The following is a 20,598-nucleotide window of genomic DNA, read 5'->3' on the forward strand; positions in this document are numbered from 1 at the left end:
CTGTCTTCCAGAGGGCCCACCACTGACTAGGGCTTGACGGAGGCACACAGGGGTCTTCGGTCTCATCCGCTTGTTTCACGCACACGTGACTTTGGCTTTTTCCTTCCATGAAGACCCTTTGCCCCTTTCCCCTACTCTTTAAACTGGCTCCAGTGTCCCCAGGCTGTCATGTTATGTTTTCCATGCTGGGCTGAGCTGGAGAAGGGACAGACTTTGCAAAACTCTGCACTGGACCTGACCATCTCACCCCCCTGCCCTGCCATCCATCCCCTTTGCCATTCATAATTGATGTAGCATCTTGTCAAGGCTTATTTTACACTAAGCAAAGGGGACCCTCCCACATGCCTCCTCTCCCTCCGCTTTAACACAATGAAAGGCTGGGGCTGTGGCAGGAAGGGAAAGAAGAAACCCATTTCACACAGCGCCATGGCTAATAACCAAATCAGCATATAAAGGTGATGGCTCCAAACCCCTAGCGAGGAGGCGCAGGCATGTCGGCCCCTTGTTTGTGAAGTGCAGTGAGCATACAGAGAGCTTTGTTATCGGGGATAGAATGGGAAGCAGGGAAGAGATAATATGCTTTTAATGAATATTTAAAGGCGTGACATTTGTATCAAAAAGCAATAAAGCTTAATGCCGCCTGCAGAAATTTTTAAATAAATGCATTAATGGGTTTTGCTGTGCCTAACGAACTGGGATGCTACGAAGGTCTGGCGCACAGGGGCCTCTCTCCCACAGGGAATTGCTCAGCTCCCCAGAGACCGATCAACAGCATTTGTTAGCACCCAGGAACTGAAACATCCAGTTGTTTTCATTCGGACAAATGAGCAGGATATAGCCAATGCAACACAACACCCTTCATGTTGCTAATAGCTGGGATTTCCCTGTGAACCCAGACATTGCACTGGGGATGGTAAAACAGAGGGGTCCCATGCTGAAAACATGAGCAGGTTGCAAGACATTTCCCCCTGTGTCTTTGGAGGCTGATTTTAGCATCTAGGCAGGATATGTTTGGCTTTAGGTATCTTGCAAGAACGTCATGCTGGGGGAAGCTACAGAAGAGGCAGCCCTGGCGTGGAAACTTCTTCCACTCCAGGGGATCTCCAGGGTGCTGAGCCCTCACGCAGCCCACGGAGACTGGAGGTCCATAGCACCTCTGAGACTGAGCCTCTTCACAGGAGACAAGGTGCTGGAAAGTATATGGAGTGACAAAGAAAGTGTCCCTACACAGCCACACCAAGATGCCCAAACCTTACAGGGACGGCGCTCTCAGTGTGCTGGGCAAATTCAAGCCCTGTGGCCTGCTCAGCCCTTGGTCTCTCTGCTGAGATGACTAATGTGGGAGTCAAGTTCTTGCCAATTCCAGTGGGGAGACTTAGGACTGGGGATACAGGGTGTAGAACATCCCAGGAAAGAAATTAGATCCAATTAGACCCAAAGTCCTAGTCAGGACAGAGTCTGAACTTCAAAAGCAGGCAGCAATGGCACCATCACTGGGCAAACCACGTACCTGACTTTGATGAGAGACTAAATAATCAAAAGTGCTGGTTGCACTGAACCTAGATCATCTGGATGAACTGTGACGGAGCCAGACTGCCGGCTACTGTTGAGGAGAACTGTCTCCAGCGATGGGCTCCGACTCGGAGAGTTTCAGAAGCCAAACCCTATCTGAAATCTGCACTTGTCCTCTCTATAAGGCCCAGTCCAACCAGGCGGTGTCAACAGGACTAGTGCAATAGCAAGACAGGGAACACTGATGCCACCTTCTCCCAGCATCAAATCAGAGCGGAACTACTGAGAACCCTTTAACTCAGGCAAAAGCTGAAGGCAGAGCAAGTGCTATGGCTTCAAGCACAAAGCATGGGAAATTCAGCACTTCCATTAATTAATTCCATCCTGCGGCTGGATCCTGCCGCTCTCTCATGAAAGCAATGAATGGGTCAAGGAAGACAGCGGGCTGCAGAATCTACTGCACAAAAGAACAAAACTAAGGCCTGAAGGCAGAGAACAGCAAGACAATGCAACAACTGTTGAAAAGAGCCTCCTAAAATGTGTCCTCAAGATGGACAATTATTGGTGAGATGGGATCTCATTTTTTTCCCCACAGCTTTCAGGAGGAAACAAAGCGTGAAGTGGGGAACACCTCTGACTATCTTTCCATTCACACCCCAGCAGTGTGTTATTACACTAGATGCATACCAAACCACAAAAGCTCCTACTTATGCATCCTCCATTTTGTATCTAGACCCAGTCTGCTCCTGCGCTGCCTCCCACTCCTTAAGCCTTTCACTTCCCATGTGGCACAAAGCTCTATTCAAACGTCCGCCTTCATATCTCAAAAGAAAATGGAAACTTTCTTCTGTAAGGACTTGACAAAAGAGATCAAAGGGCCCTAAATGGATAAGGGGGAGCAGAGAGAAATAAGGAGACCTCACACCCTGAAGGAGAAATTCCTAGAAGGGCAAGATGGTACTGGATGATTTAAAAAGGGAGATTGCTATGAGAAAGATAATGGTTATGGAAACAGCATTCAAATAGACAGCAAAGACATTGGGCACAGAAATCTCTGCCCCAGCTACACCCAGGACTGTCACTGGGACCTCTAGGAGACAATACTGGTAACCAGAGATGTGGAAAGGGAGACAGGATGCCTGGGTCCACCAATCCCACTGACTTGCCATGTAATACTAGGCCACCCCCTTTTTGTCCACCTATCAAAGGCAGCCAGGACTGGCACACCAGGTGTGGCAACAGCAAATTATCTACATACACTCTGCATTTTCAGAATTTCTCCTGTGCCCTGTCATGCAAACCCTGTTTGTTAGTACCTGGATTAGCGTATTTTGGGGACCCACACATTGTATACCAGCCCCAGCACATTGGCACTGCTCCTTCCAGATCAACCAGGCTTTTGTTTGGTCACCCCTGGACTTCCCTCTTTCTCAGGGCAATTTGCATGGCTGATGTCTTGCCAACACTGAAAGCCGATTTCCATGTTTCCTCCTGGCTTGGATTTGAAGCAAAAGCTGCTTGACAGGAAGTGGCAACACCATCAGGACCCACATCAGTGGGCAGAGGAAGCTTTGCTGCTGGCTGGCGCAGGAAACGGATTAGCCTTTACACGTACACCGAGAACTCCTGGTGCAAGTTCGAATCCTGAGCAGTTCAGATTTCCCAGATATGCATCTCAGGTAGTCTCTAAGAGTCAGATACCCCTGAGTGCAGCAAATACCAGCTCTTCATAGTCTCATCTGACCTTCTGCTCCTTAATGTGAGCACTTCTGTCCCATGATGGGGGATGACTGTGGCAGCACTTTCATTAGACACTTAGGGAAAAAACAATCCTCATCCCAGTCACACCTGTGTAAATCCAGAGTCCCCACAGTGGAAGTCACTTCTCCAACTCCAGACTGATATAGCAACAGCAGACTGAAACCAGGATCCAACTCTCCAAACAAGTAATTTCACTTGTTGCAATTGATTCTGCTACTTGACACCTTCCTTTTCCTGATGAGCCCATTGTAAAGATGGAGCAGTTGGCGACAGGGGAAGTTCTTCTTGTTGCAGCTTTCAAGACATCTAAACTTGCCATGTGTGTTAAAACTTCCCTTGCACATCCCTCCTCAGCTCCCCATCGACAGCATCACTTGTACATTTGGGCTCAGTATTCTTCATTAGCCACAGCCCCAGGCCTGAGGTTTTACACTGGACAGCCCCACCTGGCTTCACTCCAGTTCATCCCTAACTTACTATTCCAAGCCCACTCCTAGCATGAGTTATGAGCAGCACTGCTGTCTTCCATGATGAACACAGTGCATCATGCCTGGCTACCTGGGAGACTCCAAACAGAAGAAACGCCCCCTGCACAGAAACCAAACCACACAGCAAATCCACAGAAGGAAATTCTTAATGCCAGGCTTTTCCCATGAGCAGGCCACATCTTACTAATGGGATTTATCTCATACGCAGCTGATGTGAGTATAAAGCCCCAATGGCAACTGAAGCCATTGCCTACCTGGAACAGGAATCTTAGCAAAGATTTTGGTGCATTTCAGCTTCTTTTAATGTGTTTGGGAACAAAGACACCACCCTTCGTTCACAAGGGCTATTTGGAAATGGCTATATTCTTATGGATGGTACTAGCCAGTCAGGAGTTAGACCACCTGGGAATCAACTGGGGCTTGTGGAGCTGGTCTTATATCTTCAGTGGTGGAAGGGATCCACTTGCAAACCCTCACATGTGACTTGCAGGAACTGACAGGTGAGCATCAAAACTGAAGGCGAGCACTCTCCCCATCACTAGCATGAAAGGTTCAATTAGCTTGCTCCAGCAGGAGATGTATAATTTTAGATTCAGGATATCATCAGTCAATAGTTAATGAGTGAACTGATGAGAATACGAGATGCCTTAAGTGGACTAGTTTGAAGAGGAGGTGAGTGCCTGTAATCAGAGAAGGATTAGTGCCATTCAGCTCCATGCTACCAGCTGTGTTGCCTTTATAAATACTTGCCTGTTTCCTTTCACCATGGAGACTGGTTGTCGCTCAGTGCTTATTTCTGGCTGCTAGTGGAATCGCGGGCAGACCCTTTACGAGTGGCGTTTCAGGCCCGTTGTTGTGGGAGAATGGTAGCACCCACTCTAGCCAGCGCTGAGACTGGAGCTAATTTCACAGATGACTTTTTAAGAGTGCTCAAGGCTGACACTTCAGCAGTGGCTCAGACGCATCATTTTGCTGCCACCGAAAATGGCAATTTCCCAAGGAACCAGCTTTAAACACATTTAATTGTCAAGCATGATTGTGCTGCTGATGGGTGCCCGGGTGAGCAAACTCTGCTTTTCCATGAAGAAGTGTCAGGACACAGCCACATGAAGTTCCTCCAGGGTGCCCCATCTGCATGCCTCAACCCTGCTCTAGAGAGACGGGGTGAGAAGGCTGTTTTGTCCCCCTACCTGTTTAGCCTTCGATGCTGATACTCTTCAGAACAACGGGAAATAATGACAAATATGGGAGTAAATTTTGTGACGCAGCCACTATAAGAACTCAACGGGGGTGGGTGGCTGTTTCAACCTTTTCCACAGAGGCAACATTAGACCTTCATGGCTTTTGATTTCCACTTACCTAAGCTGGATGAGAACAAGGGCTTGCAAAAGGTGAGGATTCACAGTGTGCTACCATTCTCAAAGTAAAATATCCGAAGGAGCCATGCAATGATCAACCCACCGCAGACTGGACCTGTACACAGCAGACTTCACCTGCGGGCTGCAGCCCCATTTTGGACCAGGATATAAACTGTTTCCACCTCCATGCCCACTCTGAGATTGAAACCCCACCACTTCTATCGCAACCTCAGTCCAGAGGAACAAAGCCATACTCAGCCTTATAAACAACCTGGCTAACTTATAACAGGCTGACAGTGGGGGTGCAACCACTGTCCTGGACAAAACAGCATACATACAGGGAACCAAGAGACAACTTTCCAATGTGTAGTTTTACAAACTCCTGACAGAGGATCCCAGGGCACAATACTGGGAAGAAGTAGATAAACTCCTCAAGAAACCACCTCTGGAAACACAGGAGAGGATTCCTGCCAGGAGCCCAGGCCAAGCAACTTTTACTTATTTCCCAAGATCCACAGACCTAGTGAGCCAGGACACTGCATCATCTCTGGCACTGGCCCATCAGAGGGAGCTCCTGGCTACATCGACTCTATCCTATTTCCAGGCACTACTGGAGCTAACAGTTATTTGAAAGACACCGCGGATTTCTTAAAGAAACTCGGCTCCGTGAACAAGCTTCCAGAAAACACCACATTAGCCACCATGGATGCCCTATCTCTGCACCGACAGGCCCCATGAGGATGGATTACAAGCCATAAAGAACATTATCCCTGATGAGGACACTGCTTCTGCTTCTATCAAACTCTTTGTCCTCACACACAACTAGTTCAGATTTCGAGACTCCCTATACCTAAAAATGAATGAAACTGCTGTGAGCAATATGCCCATATATTTAGAACAGACCTCAAAGTAGGTGTTGTCGACAGTTGTCCTCTCCTCCCCCCCATATAACTAAGGTGTATCAATGACATCTTCATCACCTGGACAAATGGGAAGGAATCTCTAGAGAAATTCACCAGGACTTCAAATCCCACTTCTCCATCAAGCTAACTCTGAACTATTCCATGCAGAAAATTCATTTCCTAGACATGAAGGAGAAGGTTTCCAATGGGCACATTGACACCGTGTTGTATTAGAAACTGCCACAATGACCTTTATATCACCAGCTTTGATCTTAAGCACACCACTAGATCCATCATCTAAAGCCAAGCTCTGTGTTACAACTATATCTGCTCTCACCTCACTGATGGGGAAGAACACCTTAATGGTTTGGAGTAAGGATTCCTACAATCCCAATTAAACTCCCAAACTGTAGCCATTTGAATGAACAAAGCCAGAGTCAGACCTTGCACCAACCTGTTACAATACCAACCCCAGGGAAAGGACAACAGAATCCCTCTGGTTGTCACCTACAGCCCCCATCTTGAACACCTTGGACACATGGTTAATAACCTCCAGCCCCTCCTGGAAAAGAACAACCATCTCAAGGTAGCCACGGGGGCGCAAACCTATCCTGACTTCAAATGGTGTCTGTCCAACAGCAGGGTACCTAACACCCTTCTCACTGGGGCACCAGGCCTTGCAATACACCAAGGTGCCAGCTGTGCCTCCTCACCAATACAGACAACGCCATCACTGGACCAAATGACACCAATTCTCTCTGCCATCTCGCATATACAACTTTACCATCCTCATATATACGATCACCTGCTTGAAATGACCCTCTGCTGTCTTCATTGGACAGACGGGGTGATCCCTACATGTAAAAATGAATGAACACTGTCCTGACATCCATTCCAGAAAGATGCACAAGCCTGTGGCAGAACACTGGACCCTCCCTGGACCCTCCATCAATGACCTCAGAGCAGCTGTTCTTAGTAGTACAACTTTAAAAACCAGCTTGAACAAAAACTACAGAACACGAGATCGTCCACAGACTGGACTGTGTTAAGCATGGTTTAAACAGGGACTACCAATTCTTATCCCTAGATTAGCTTTTGTGACCTCTTTTTCCACTGTGGGCTTATTGCTTGTTTGCTTCTCCCAGCACTGTTCCCTCTCCTCTCCCTCACTGTCTTTTGTATTCAAATCACTCACTCCATTTTACATGCTGCTCTATGGATATCCTTTCACAGCATCTGATGAAGTGAACTCGGACTCATAATAACATATGCTATCTAAATCAGTTAGTTTATAAGGTGTGAATTGACCCTGCCTTATGTCTGACTGCAGACTAACAGGGCTAACTACCTTTCACTGTTTTGCTATCAGGTTGTAGACCTTTCTGGCTTTATGGGTGCAGAATGAAAAGTTTATCTAGTGGGAAAACTAAACTGGCATCAATAAAAGAAAACTGAAAAAGTCACATCTTTACAGCAGGCCAGGTGAAAGAGGGTGAGGAAACAGTCAGGTAAATGAAATTATTAAATAGCATCCTGCTTTGTCTTACCTTGTACAACCAGCCTTCCCTGGGCCGTTCTCCGCACCCTGGTGCCAGGTTTGTTTGCTGCACACACATATATCCCAGAATGCTGCACAGTGAGGTCAGAAATCATGAGATTTCCTGTCCCAAGCACCTGAATCCCTTCCACACCAATTGGGCGGCCATCTGCAAGCAGAAAGGGAAAAAAACAAAATTACTTGCTTAGGCTTTAAGCTCAACTCCCTCACCCGCAATGAAGTCCCAGGTCAGGGTCCTGTACAGCTGCCCATCTGATGCAAGCTTTTCCCCTGAGCTCAATGGGTTTTAGTTCAGGCTTCTCCATGCTGTAACTGGAACAGAACAAGCAAAGAAAAGACAATCTGGGATCCCTGACTGTGCCATTGCTCTCCATTACAACTAGAACTGGATGAAAAACACAATTCCCACTACACCATTTTCACCTTTTCAAAAAACACAGCCTAAACTCAAAACAAAAACTCATACATTTGTGTGGAATCATGCAGTGTTTCATCTTGGAAACACCAAAATATGGCATTTCTGAAACAAAGTTTATGCTCTCCAGGATTCTGGCAGCACCTGCTGACATCTTGCATCGATGACATCTTTTCCTGACAGCTGCAGAGCTGCTATCACTGAATAGCAGTGGGGAAGCTGGTTAACTTTACCACGTCCTTTCAAGGGTGAGCAGACATGAAGCTGTCAAGAGTCAAGTCACTGACAGGTTCCAGGACTCCTCTAAAGCGTTCTCAGGAATTGGTGGGCTTTCTGGTACTCTAGACCAGCCCTGCTGTCAGCTGGGGCAAGCTGACCTGGGAATCTGAAAGCCATGCCATCCCCAGCTGTAGAACTAGCTGGGTGATAGGACTGCCCTGACACAGTGGACCCACAAAACCCAGCTCTTCAGATGCCTGGGAGAATTTCTTCAAAACTGAGTGAATTTTGTGAAACACTTGTTTTGATGAATCAGTGCTTCCTGGTGAAAGCCTGTTCGGCTGGAGAATTCCCAGCCTGCTCTAATTATGCTGCATTTCATCAGTAGCAGGCCATGGCTGTTCATTGCACCATTGGTTTGTATTTTAAGACTCTATCTGCCAGACATCTATGTGTGTTAAGAGTGTCTGAAGGGAGGGAAGGTGAAGGGCTGTCACTGCTGGTGAAGGAGCTGCCCTTTCATTAGATGTGAAACTGGACCCTTGCTCCTTCTTACATTTGCTAAGAGGGAAGCGGGAAGATCCTACAGAACAAGAAAAAGAGACCCAGCCATAATGACCTCTATATATACCTGCTCCTCTCAATAGCAAACTCCCCAGCGTGTTATGTTCTACAGGAGAGGTGCTCAAACCCCTACCCACGGGCTAAGTCTGGCCTGCAAAGCCATGTCATCCAGCCCCCAGGGCTCCACATGGGTCCAGAAATGTGGCAGCAGAGGAGAGGTGACAATTAGCACTGCCACTGCTCTCTTCCCACCAAATTTCCAAGCCCTGCCTGACTGCATTGGGCCTGGACCATTGCCATGTGGCCAGATTAGGCCCCAGTCACACCCACCCCACACACTGGATTGGGCCTACAGATGGACTTGGCAGCTCTCATCTGGCCTACGGGATGAAAAAGCTGTGCACCGCTGCTCCAGAGTTGGGGATAGGTATCTAACAAAAAGGTAACTCTAGGCTAGTCAAGAAAAATTCCTACCAATGAGCTCAGTTAGCCTGCAGCATGACCTCTCAAGGAAAGCAACAGCAGCCCAGTAAAACCAGAATTCAGATACTTTGCAGGGAACCACTGTTCCCTGGTAAAAGATCAACCAAGTGAGACGACAGTCATTTTCCAGTGCTCTGGACCTGATTCTAAAGATCTGCATTCCAACTGACTTGGCTCTACACATCTACGATTCGCTTTGATCCAGTTGGGAGCACAGTTATTGAATGGCTTTTAGCAACGGAGAGCCTCAGATCAAAGGGACAGGGAATGATTCCACTTGCAAGTATCCATATCTCTCAACTACAATCATTCCAGCATCAATATCTACTGTAATCCAAGGGTAGGAAGTCCAGGTGTAAAATCCTCCAGTGGTAGATGTATGCCTCTTATTTTTATCCTCACTCTCTGTAGTTGTGCTTTGGACAATAAGTTGATAAGTAGCGAGGTCAGAAAAAAATTCCCCCTGGTACATGATGGCCAGAAAATGGTATTTAGAGGTTTGCTTTTGGGAACTGGTTTGTAAGTAAAGTAGATATGCATTAGAACAATGGTTCATGGCAATGGCAAGGGTTAATTGATTTCTAAAAGCCTGTTTGTAACAAAGTTTCTTCAAGGCCCACCCTGTCTGATACAGGCAAGCAGCAAGCAGACATACACGCTGGGAAATTTAAGACATGTTCCACAGGGTTCCACAACATGAGGTAAGGCGGCATTAGGTACCAGTGCCCAGCTACAGAGCCCTTGGGATTTCTGGTTTTGGGGAACAGACCAAATTAAGAGGACACCGGAAAGAACCAAATTAGGATGTGTGCATGTGATGGGTTTGTAAAACAAGGGAAATATGCTGACAGGACAGAACATGGATGGTAGGACAAACTCAGAGAGACCAATCAGTGATGCCCAAAGATGAAAGGTCATCAGAGGAGAGAAAGAATATAAAGGAGGGATTTTAGAGCAGCAAAAGGTCCCCAACAGGGGAATCTGAGGCCATTGTGGACAGAAGGCACACCACCAGCCTGTCTCACCCACTCCATTGTGGGGGCAAGGGAGGGGGTTCAGCTTCCAACCTGCTGACATCTGACATTCAAGAAAGAACCTCAGGGTGAAGCTCTCATACTGGCCAGACATACCGTGACTCTGTAAACCCTGGGACTGGTAGATATAGAATTGTTTGCATTATTCTTATCTGCTATCACCATGTATCAATAAAATTCACCTATTATCAAATGGAGAGGTCATGGTCAGTCTGAGGGTTTGGGTCCACCTGGAACAAGGTATCTGGGCCATAAATCCAGTGCCAAAAGTATAGTGCTGCAGAATTAAGAGCTTTATTGGAGAGTTTATTCTTCCCCTGAAGCATCCCCCACCAGTGACGGGATGAACAGAAAATAAACTACATGGACAAGATGGGTGATTCATATACAGCAATGTTTACTGCAATAGGGAATTAATTATAAGTCAACCAAATTCCACATTGCAGTCCATCTCCAGCACATACGGGATCCACCAAGTTTGTTTCTGCTGATGTCTCAGACAACCTTTTTCTCCCTCCAGAAATTATTTTTGGATGCCACAGGCAAAACCTACTTCTAAAAGATCCCAGTCACCAAAAAAAAAGCTCAAGTCCTCAAGAAAAGGTGGAGAGATGAGATGAAATGGGAAACCAGGTTTTTGAAAGGAAACAGCAGGCCCTGCAGCAGGTGTTTGTTAGATTCCAATGGTTGGACCCATTAGAGCAGCAGAATTCACTGATGAATTTCAAACTGGGTAGATATTGGTGGAGCACTCGCTCGTGGACCAACAAGCAGGAAGTAGAGGATATTCCTTGTCAATGGCAAATATGTCTCCCATGCTCTTGGCAATGCTTTGCTGGAGAAGTTTAAGATAAACGTTTTCTGGTCTCATAAGGCAGGCAGATCCAAGTCACTTTATTACGTGCATTGCAGAAAAAAATGCTCAGGTCTTTTAGACAGAGATAAACAAATTCCATTAACTAGCCATATGGCTGGCCAAGAGCAGTAAATGGATCAGTCATAAAAAAGGGCGGTAAAGTGTAACCTGCCCAACATTTAACGGGCAATAAGATGGGTCCTTGCCTTGAAATGTAATTTAAGCTGAGCAGAGAGAAGGTTTGAACTAAATCCAAATTGAACTTGATTTTATCTTTGAATTAGGTCTTTTTGAGGCTCATATTTAAAACAGGTGTAAAAAGCCCTGTTTAAGTACGAGTGTCTATAGGCCTCCCATTGTCTCTACAGCTGCCGTTGATTGATGAGATGTGAGAAATCCATAGGAACATAGGAAAAATCCACTGCTGAAGCTTTTCTTTTCTCTTAAGATATGGGACAGACATTCTTCAAGGCTAAAGGTTTAAGGGAAATGGCCATTCACATCTCCGGAGTTTTGCAGTTTCTAATTTCTACCTCACAGGGCTGGTCCAGCAAGGTGTCCTGTTCAGGATGCACTCCATGCCCTCCTGGCCCAGCAACTCTCATCCAGTCCATGGAGCCAGATGAGTTTGACACCCCTGGGTTAGAAGACAGCAGGTTCTGTGGGCTGGTGTCAGAAAAATTTGGGATCAATCTGTCAGGCTAAAATGGAAATGGTTCAGATGAACTCATAAGCTATCTCTAAACTGTCCTTTCAAGACAGCAAGTCTGCGTGGCATCAAATGCCTCTTACCTCCCATCCGAACCAATTCAATTAGAGTTTGGAAATAGCATGTCTTTCCCCATGGGCCTGAGCAGGCTAGCAAAATTTATATGAGTCCCTTCCTGGAACTCAGCCTCAGTAGCTTTGCCAACCATCAGCAAGATACTTAATATCCTTTGCTGCACCAGGGGTTCTCTGGCTTCAGTTCTATGGATGACTTCATTACACAAAACTTATCTTTTGGCCTCCCAAAACTTGTTTTTCCTTTTGCATTTTCTGTTTGCAAGACTGGCCTCTAAAACAGGTGAAGAGTAGACCCAAGGACCACTCAGGAAGCAAGATATTCTACAGTCCACAGACAGCCACCAAGCTCTATAACTCTGCAGAAGATAAACAGCTAGCGGCACGCTGCTAATCCAAGTGCTAAAGGGGAAACTGAGCCCCATGTGTGCGTGCTTGCTTTGAGGTTGCAGAATTAGGTCACTTCCACTTCATTTTACCCTGCCTGGATTGTGACAAAACACCACTATCAACCAGCTCGAGAACAGCGGGGTGGAATGCTGATGGGGGCTTTAAAATACATGTTGTTTTTAAGACATGGGTTTTGATCAATAGCAAAGAACAGCTGGTGATTCTTTAACAAACACTAGTTCCATTAAAACTGGCTCTTCTCCAAACAAGAGATGCTCCCAAAGAATCTCTCTATAATATCCAAATACATTTTTAAGTTAGCCATTAGCATAGGAACTGGATGAAAGTATCTCACCATGCGAGATACAACTTATTTATTTTTCCAAGGTATCTGTGATACTTTTTCATAGCAACGGTCTCCATTGTTCTGTCCCATAAGCCAGTGATTGGCACATTGGTGCCAATTACAGAGGTTCATTAAAACGTGCTAGGCAATATGAATATGCAACAACATGGATGCCTTTCTTTGATAAGTAGCAAGTAGAAAGAAAGTAACAACTTTCTAATGTTGACCATTTAGGTCTTTTGTGGATCCTTTGTATCAGGGTATAGTAGCCTTCTACTTTTTAGACACATGGGTCTTCTACTCCATCGGACATTGGGCACCACGTATTAGCATATTTAGAATACATTGCAACAGTTGACTATTCAGTGTGTGAAGTGGTGAAATTTACTCTATTATTTCTAAACACTTACAGGACTGGTGCTCCTGTCAACCAGTCAGCCATCTATTGCAAGCTTCTGTGTCCAATAAGTTACCAATTAATTGGCTCCTACAATTGTTGTATAGTTTACTTCCTGAATGGCTCCCTCTTTAGTAATTTCCTTCCCATTGTGGGACCCATTCTGACAACTTCTGTATAATGCTATCAGATAATCACTGCCCTTTCTTTCTCGTCTCACTTCTCTATCTCTCACTAAATAATGTACTATTCTCACTTGGAGCCATTCTGGAGGCCAACACCATTGGCTTGTCTGTTAAAGGATAAGCTGTTAGGCCCTACATTAAAAATCATCATCCCTTCTGTAGGCTCTGAGGTAAATGCCCAGGATGTTTATTTGCGCATGCTTGCAGGTCCAAGTTGGAGTATGCATTTCTGGAAAGGAAGCCCTATCTTTCCCAGGTAAAACAAAACTTTTCAGGATTTTAATCAGAGCCGGTCCACTAATAAACCTCTAAGTTTTGCAATGTGTATCATGCACTGGCAGACCCAGGAAGTTAGTTTGTGCTAGAGGGGTATAAAATATATTCATGCAAAATGAAATTCAAAATTTACTGCAGATCATTCAAAAACTGGCTTATATGTTGAGTAATTTTTCCCCCCTTCCATCAGCCACTTTTCCACTGAAAACTAGGTGCTTTTGTAGCAAAGCCAGAAGAGAAAGTAGATCTATTTTATAAAGAAAGGATGATTTTATAAATAAAATGAATGCAGAACGTCAAATGTGCACTCATTTCTTCTGGGGAGGGAAAAAGATTGCCATATCATCAAAATTGCAAGTCATGTGACTGGAGGCAGAGAGGATGCAAAGAAAATGGAAAAGCATTGTGTATAAAAACCTGCAAGAGTGAAACATTTCATAGAATGCAATGATTCTTCTTTTAAATACTGAGAAAACTGTTCATTTATCGTTGTTTTGGTTTATACCAAGTTGAAACGGAACCTCACATAAGTTGACAGCCTTCATTTCATAGATTCATAGAAGTAGGGTCAGAAGGGACCTTGTAGATCCTCAGGTCTGACTCCCTGCCCTGGGCAGGAGAGAAAACTGGGCTTAAATGACCCCAGCCAGGTAGGCGTCAAGCCTCCTCTTAAAGACCCCCAGGGTAGGAACCAGCACCACTTCCCTTGGAAGTTGGTTCCAGATCCCAGCCAACCTGACAGTGAAGTAGTGCCTTTGGATGTCTAGTCTAAACCTACTCTCTAACAACTTGTGGCCATTGTTCCTTGTTACCCTGGGGGGCGCTCGGGAGAACAAGGTCTCTCCAAACTTTGCTGGTCCCCCCCCTAGTGAGTTCGTAGACGGCCACCAGGTCCCCCCTCAGCCTTCTCTTGCGAAGGCTCAACAGGTTCAGGTCCCATCGCCTCTCCTCATAGGACCTGCCCTGCTGCCCCCTGATCATGTGAGTGGCCTCCTCTGGACCCTCTCAATGCTGTCCACATCCCCCTTGAAGTGCGGCGCCCAGAACTGGACGCAGTACTCCAGCTGCAGCCTGACCAGTGTCACATAGAGGGGGAGGATCGCCTCCTTGGACCTGCTCGAGATGCATCTGTGGATGCAGGACAAGGTGCAGTTAGCCCTACTGACTATGTCCTCGCATTGTTGGCCCGTGTTCATCTTGGAGTCAATAATAACTCCAAGTTCTCTTTCTGCCTCCGTGCTTTCGAGAAGGGAATTCCCCAGCCTACAGGTATGCTGCTGGTTCCTGCTGCCTAAGTGCAGCACCCTGCACTTGTCAGTATTGAAACCCATCCTATTTTTGTTAGCCCACCCCTGTAAACTGTCTAGCTCCTGCTATAATCTATCCTTCCCTACTAGCATGCTTACCTCATCCCAAATCTTGGTATCATCAGCAAATTTAAACAGGCTGCTTTTCACCCTGTCATCCAAGTCGCTAATAAAGAAATTGAACAGTGCGGCCCGAGGACCGAGCCCTGGGGGACTCCACTGCCCACTTCCCTCCAGGTCAAAAAAGACCTGTCCACCACCACCCTCTGAGTATGACCCCTCAGCCAATTTCCAATCCATCTGGCTGTGTAGGCATCAATGCCACAGTCACCTAGTTTTTCAATGAGAATGGGGTGGGAGACAGTGTTAAAGTCCAGAAAGACTACATCCAGCGTGACCTGATCGTAGAACACAATCAGGTTGGTCTGACAGGACCTGCCCCTAATGAAACCATGCTGGTTGCCCTTGAGCATCAGCCCTGCTGCTGGCCCATCACAGATGTGCTCCTTGATAATCTTCTCAAAGAGTTTCCCCAGGATTGAAGTAAGACTAATGGGCCTATAGTTGCCCGGGTCCTCCCTCTTCCCTTTTTTAAAGATGGGGACCACGCTGACTTTCTTCCAGTCATCTGGCATCTGGCCAGATCACCACAAGTGCTCGTAAAGCTGTGCCAGGTGCCCCACAATAACCCCTGCCAATTCCCTCAACACCCTGGGGTGGAGAGCATCTGGACCTGCTGGACACGTCCAGCCCCTCCAGAAGCTCTCTAACCCAGTCCTCCTTGACCTCGGGTCTGGCGGCGTTTCTCCCGAGTCCTTCTGGAATCTTGGTTGGGGAGTCCTGGTCCCTGCACAAGACTGCGGGATTTCAGGGATTGCAGCTGGGTGTTGGACAGCTTACGGTACCACGAGGATGATTCTCTCTGCTCTCCTCAATTTGTATGACTGTAGTGGCCACAGGGTGTCCTTCCGGTGGCTCTTTTAATGAGTTACCATCATAGGAGGTGCCTCTGAAAGGTGATTTCATGTGCAAAGACACTATGTGTATAAAGTCAGTTGTGCATGAAAACATCTTTTCTTGGACACTAAGGCTTGGGCTGTTCTTAGTTGGTTTTGTTCCAGCTGGAGTCCTTTCAAAGCCAAGACATTTCCTTTCTACTCCTATTGCTACAGCACAAGAGCAGCAAATGCTACATATGTTCGCAGGCTATCGAAACTGCTCAAGGAGAACCAGAGAGACTCACAAATCCACAAATGTGCTAGAGTGCCTTAACTTACCAAACCACCCAGGACAATAGTGCCTGCCTCCTTGGGGAGAGGGAAAAACATTCACAATTAAATGGAACAAGTGAAATAAAAAAAAGGGATTTCCTTTAATTCATTGGTTTTGATCAGATGCCAACTTGCATCCCAATGCAGACAAGATGTCTGGTTTTGGTAGAAAGGTAAGGCCCAGCAAAGCCCATAGGGAGGAACATAGCTTGAAATTATTATATCTTCATTATTGCACCATTCTGTGGAGACAAGAGTTTTGAACAAGGCAATAAGCCATTATAATTGGGGCAATTATAAAGTAGTTTATTATAGTCAAGCAGCCTTGTGTCCAAGAACACATTACAGCACAGAGCTTGGTATCATTGACAGTGTACTAGTCAATTTTTAAGACAGCATCAGTATGAAGGTTATCATCCCTAGGGGAGAGAAGGGGGGGAATATATATATCAGCGAATGGCAGACTGGTGTTATGGGTATTAACAGTCAACTAAATGAGAAAAGCAGTGTGGCTAAACTGCTCTGGATCACTGTTGTGGAAGTGTATCCTGCCATGTGCCTGAAGAGGGGAACCCATCCTGCCCACAGCAGAGTTCAGAGAACAAGAGGCTCATAATGGAAGCAGCAAGGAGCTGGGTCAAAGTCTTGGGTAAGCACAGGTAGACAATGAGAGGCAGGACAAGCTCCTTAGGCAACATGCAAGCCACAGGTGGAAAGATCCTGTAAGAACGAAGTAATAAGAGGAAAAGCTGAAGAGCTGGAGAAAGGCTGCTGAAGTTCAGCAGATCAGGAAACCTTCTCTGGTCCCACAGTGCAAGAAGGTAGCTACCAGTAATTTATTCAGGAGAGATGCCTGCTGGGCCATTCGCTATGAGATCAGTGCTCTGCGGCGTACATCTCTCTGGACTCATGTTTTGAGCAGGCAGAGCTGAAAAAAACATTTTCTTTTGGTTGCAAGAAATGCAGCACTTAGCTCTATGCCACTTGTGGGATCTGCTTTGACAGCAGCTCAGGTTTTCCTGCCTATCAACAAATGCTGTTCACTTCTCCACTGAACAGCAATTCTTCAAAGCTTCATATGTGCCCCTACTAACCACTCCCATTTCCCCGGGTTTATTTTACGTCTCTCAAGAGACAGACAGTTGCTCTGGAGTCTGTTTTCCTTGAAAGATGTGTTTGACTGTTTGTGTATGAATTCACTTCTCTGGAGCCAGCACTGTTGATGTTTTTGATGCAGCTACAGAAAATGCTGTCACTTCTTGGAAAGATAAAATTATCCCCTTTCATGAAGCATCTATGGTGGTAACCCACCCCCTTTTATAACAGGTTGAAATAGGGACTCATGGGAAAGCAGCTCTCATAGCACAGACAGAAAGATAAAAGGAGTTCTGAGTCTACAATTAACCTGAACAGTAAAGGGAAAGCTGGATTGTTCAGTGCAATAAGTCCTCGGTGGCACCTAGCTATTTCCCCTGGTGACAACAATCAATTGAATCCAGGATTTCCTGCCACCCACTAGCTTACCTAGTCGACTCCAGGACACAATCGGCCTTGGGTTTCCAGTGGCAACACATTCCAGGATAGCAGTCTGGTGCACAGTCAGGGTGAGGTTTTCCGGACCAACAAGAATCATGGGATCCTTGTAAGCAGTCGAGCGGGAGCCTGCAAAGACAGTCACTGTTAGCCGTATCTGCCGGACCGGGAATCCTGGGGTTGGGGAGCACTTCAAGGGTCATCTAGCCCAGAGGGGGAGGGGAGTACACCTTTTTGGCAGCCATACAACAGATTAGCCCTGCACCCTTCCTGAGTGCCACTCCAACCCCTTTCCCTTACCTGATCTGCTTCTCTACTTCCTGCTCCATGCCACCCGATCCCTATCCAAGCTGTTGCTCTGCTTTCTGCTCCCTGTCCTATTAAGCATTGTGCTCGCTCTTCCCTCACTGATCTGCTACACCTGCACACACAGGCTGTCTATACCAACTATGCCACATGTGCCACAGGTTGGCCACCCCTCATTTGGATCCAGCACAGCAAAAACAGTAAAATACAGTCTTCTACAGCTCCATAAGGCAGCTCATGCTGTCCATGAGTGCTGATATCAGCATCCCAGGGCCCAAATACCCTAAAAATCCTGGCTTTGCAGAGACAGCAAGGACTGAGGCAGGGGCTTACAATAGGTGCAAGAACCTTATTACAGGGCTGTCCAACTTCTAAGTGGCCAGGGGCCAAACACCTACAGGCTGCACCAATGAGACCCGCATAACAGCAGACTGAATCAGAGTGACTCAGTGAGCTACATGGACACTGGCCCGCCCTCCACCGCCTTGCATCTAACAAGGCTGAGAGCCACTGCTACATGCCATTTAGCCATATTATGGCACCCGCATCTAACGGAGCTCCTACTCTAACCAGACAGACAAAAGAAGGCCTATTCTATTTTAGTAGGTGGGAAAGTGCTGTGCATAGAGGTTGCATGATTCGTTCAAGGTTGCATACAGAAGAGCTGAATCCTGGATCTCCTTCAGCCTCCCTACAGCTTTATGGTTTCTGGTTTTCAGGAGGACTGCTCCTTTCTTTCTAGCGTGACTTGTGTTAGTTTTATCACCTTCCAGGAGGTAGGCAGGTGAGCTCTTTAACAATGCCACGAGATGAACGCTTGAGATATCAGAACCCAACACCTCACAACTGTCACCCAGGGAATGTGTTGATATCCAAATGCCACCAAGGACCCAACAAAAGCAGCTGAAATTAAGACAGCATCAAAAGTGATGGAGGACAGGCAGCAACAGCTTTCCTGCACATAGGACAAGCTGCGCCGAGTCACCTTGTCTCCGAATCAGATTATGGACTGTGCACAAAGGGGTATAAAGCACCTGCAATGATCTGGGGAGTCTACATACAGTTTACATTTTTCATTTGATATTGAGGGCAATGAATATCTGAGTCACCCTGCAAACTCCATCATTATAGGACTGGTGCCTCTGTTGTCTTTTCACCTCCCTATTAAAATGAAGCTCCAAGGAGCAGTAACACAGGGCTAACGATGAAGGACTGTTAACCCCTAATGATCATTTACTGACATGGAAGCACTTTTGGCCAGTTCCTGGCCATAGAAACCTTTTTGTCCATGTGAACTGATAAATAAGCAGGAGGTTGGCTGGTGGGAGACTAACAGGCTAACACGTGGAGTCATGGGTCACTGGTGAAAACGTGTTGCTCACCAGCATTTTCAAGAGAGGGAGAACAGACCAGAGGGGCTCCATATTCTACATTAGGGGTTTTCAAACTTTTTTGGTCAGTGTACCCCTGGCGGCTGGTCAGGAAGCAGGTGGTCCCCTGGCAGCTGGTCGACAAGCAGGGGGAGCACGGGTCCCCCAGCAGAAGTGATGCACAGTGGCAGAAATGGTGGCGGAAATGAAGTGCTGGATATGCGGCAGCGATCCCACCCCTGCGCCACTGCTGTGTACTCCCTGGGGCCTTCCCAGTACCCCCAGTGGTATGCGTACCCCCAGTTGACACCTCCCATTCTAGATGAGAAGTCACATTAGGTGAGGATACAAGGCATTCTCAAAGAGCTTTCCAAAAGGACAAGGAAACCAAAGTCAGGGTTGCTCTATAGGGGAGTCACCACTTTGTCCAGGCCTGTAGGTCTCATTTGCAAAGCCTGTGCAGTCCATCCTTCAACTATCACAGGCCCAAGAGAGAAGAATGATAAACCGAAGTGTCCACAACCCTGAAGCTCTAGGAAAGGGTGAGCAGCCTTATGTAACAGGAGAGTCCAAGGGAGCACACAAGTCAACAGGCTTAGGTCACTGGACTCCAGAGTCTTCATGCCCAGGAGGGGGACAGTAGGCAGAGGATCCACACTCACAGAACATGCCATACACAGAAGCCAAAAGCAGGGACCTCTGCTCTGACCCCCAAAACGTAGCAGGCAGACTCAGGCAGCAGGGTGGGGTGTGCCCAGGAGCGGAAACGTTACATGGGCTGGAACAGCAGGGTGACAACCTGTCTGTGTGTCAGGAACGGGCAGCCACTCCTGACTTTACCATCTCTCTGTGCCTCAGTGCCCCCTTTGCCAAAGCAAATTCAACTTTGGTCTATTTAGAAGTTAAGCTTTTCAGGGACAAGCATGGCCTCTTGTTGTAGTTTGCAGAGCAGGGAGTACAGTGAGCCCTGACATGGGGCCAGGCCCCAGGTATTTCCATATGTGGCACGACTGTAGCTCCAAGTAGTAAACTTCTAGCCTGCACTGCAGGCTCACAAGTGTGGATCCCCATAACACAGTCCTTTATTACCTACAGTTAAGTTTACTAATCGGCCCGGTGACAGAGAAGCAAAGCTTGAGCCAAAGCCAGGACAATCCCCAGGCTGGGCATTTTAGCTCAATGAATGTTTTATTAAATAATCAGAGTCTGTATTTGGTCTTTCCTCATTGGCAGCTGCTGTTTTATTTCCAGCCCTTATGTTATGGTGAGACCTGGGTTAGACGC

At 46.8% G+C, this 20,598-nt stretch overlaps 1 protein-coding gene across 1 annotated transcript in view; it reads right to left on the minus strand.

The window, feature by feature from the left end:
* Positions 1-20,598, minus strand: part of IGDCC3 (immunoglobulin superfamily DCC subclass member 3) — a 174,140-nt gene that overhangs the window by 45,520 nt on the left and 108,022 nt on the right. Inside the window, exons 5-6 of the mRNA XM_019533826.1 lie at positions 17,630-17,767; positions 7,569-7,727 (exon numbers count right to left, since the gene is read on the minus strand). Coding sequence (XP_019389371.1) covers positions 7,569-7,727; positions 17,630-17,767 — 297 coding nt within the window. The remainder of the gene's footprint in view (positions 1-7,568; positions 7,728-17,629; positions 17,768-20,598) is intronic.

The sequence above is a fragment of the Crocodylus porosus genome, unplaced genomic scaffold (genome assembly GCF_001723895.1).
Source record: "Crocodylus porosus isolate Cpor-Errol unplaced genomic scaffold, CroPor_comp1, whole genome shotgun sequence".
NCBI classification, from domain to species: Eukaryota; Metazoa; Chordata; order Crocodylia; family Crocodylidae; genus Crocodylus; species Crocodylus porosus.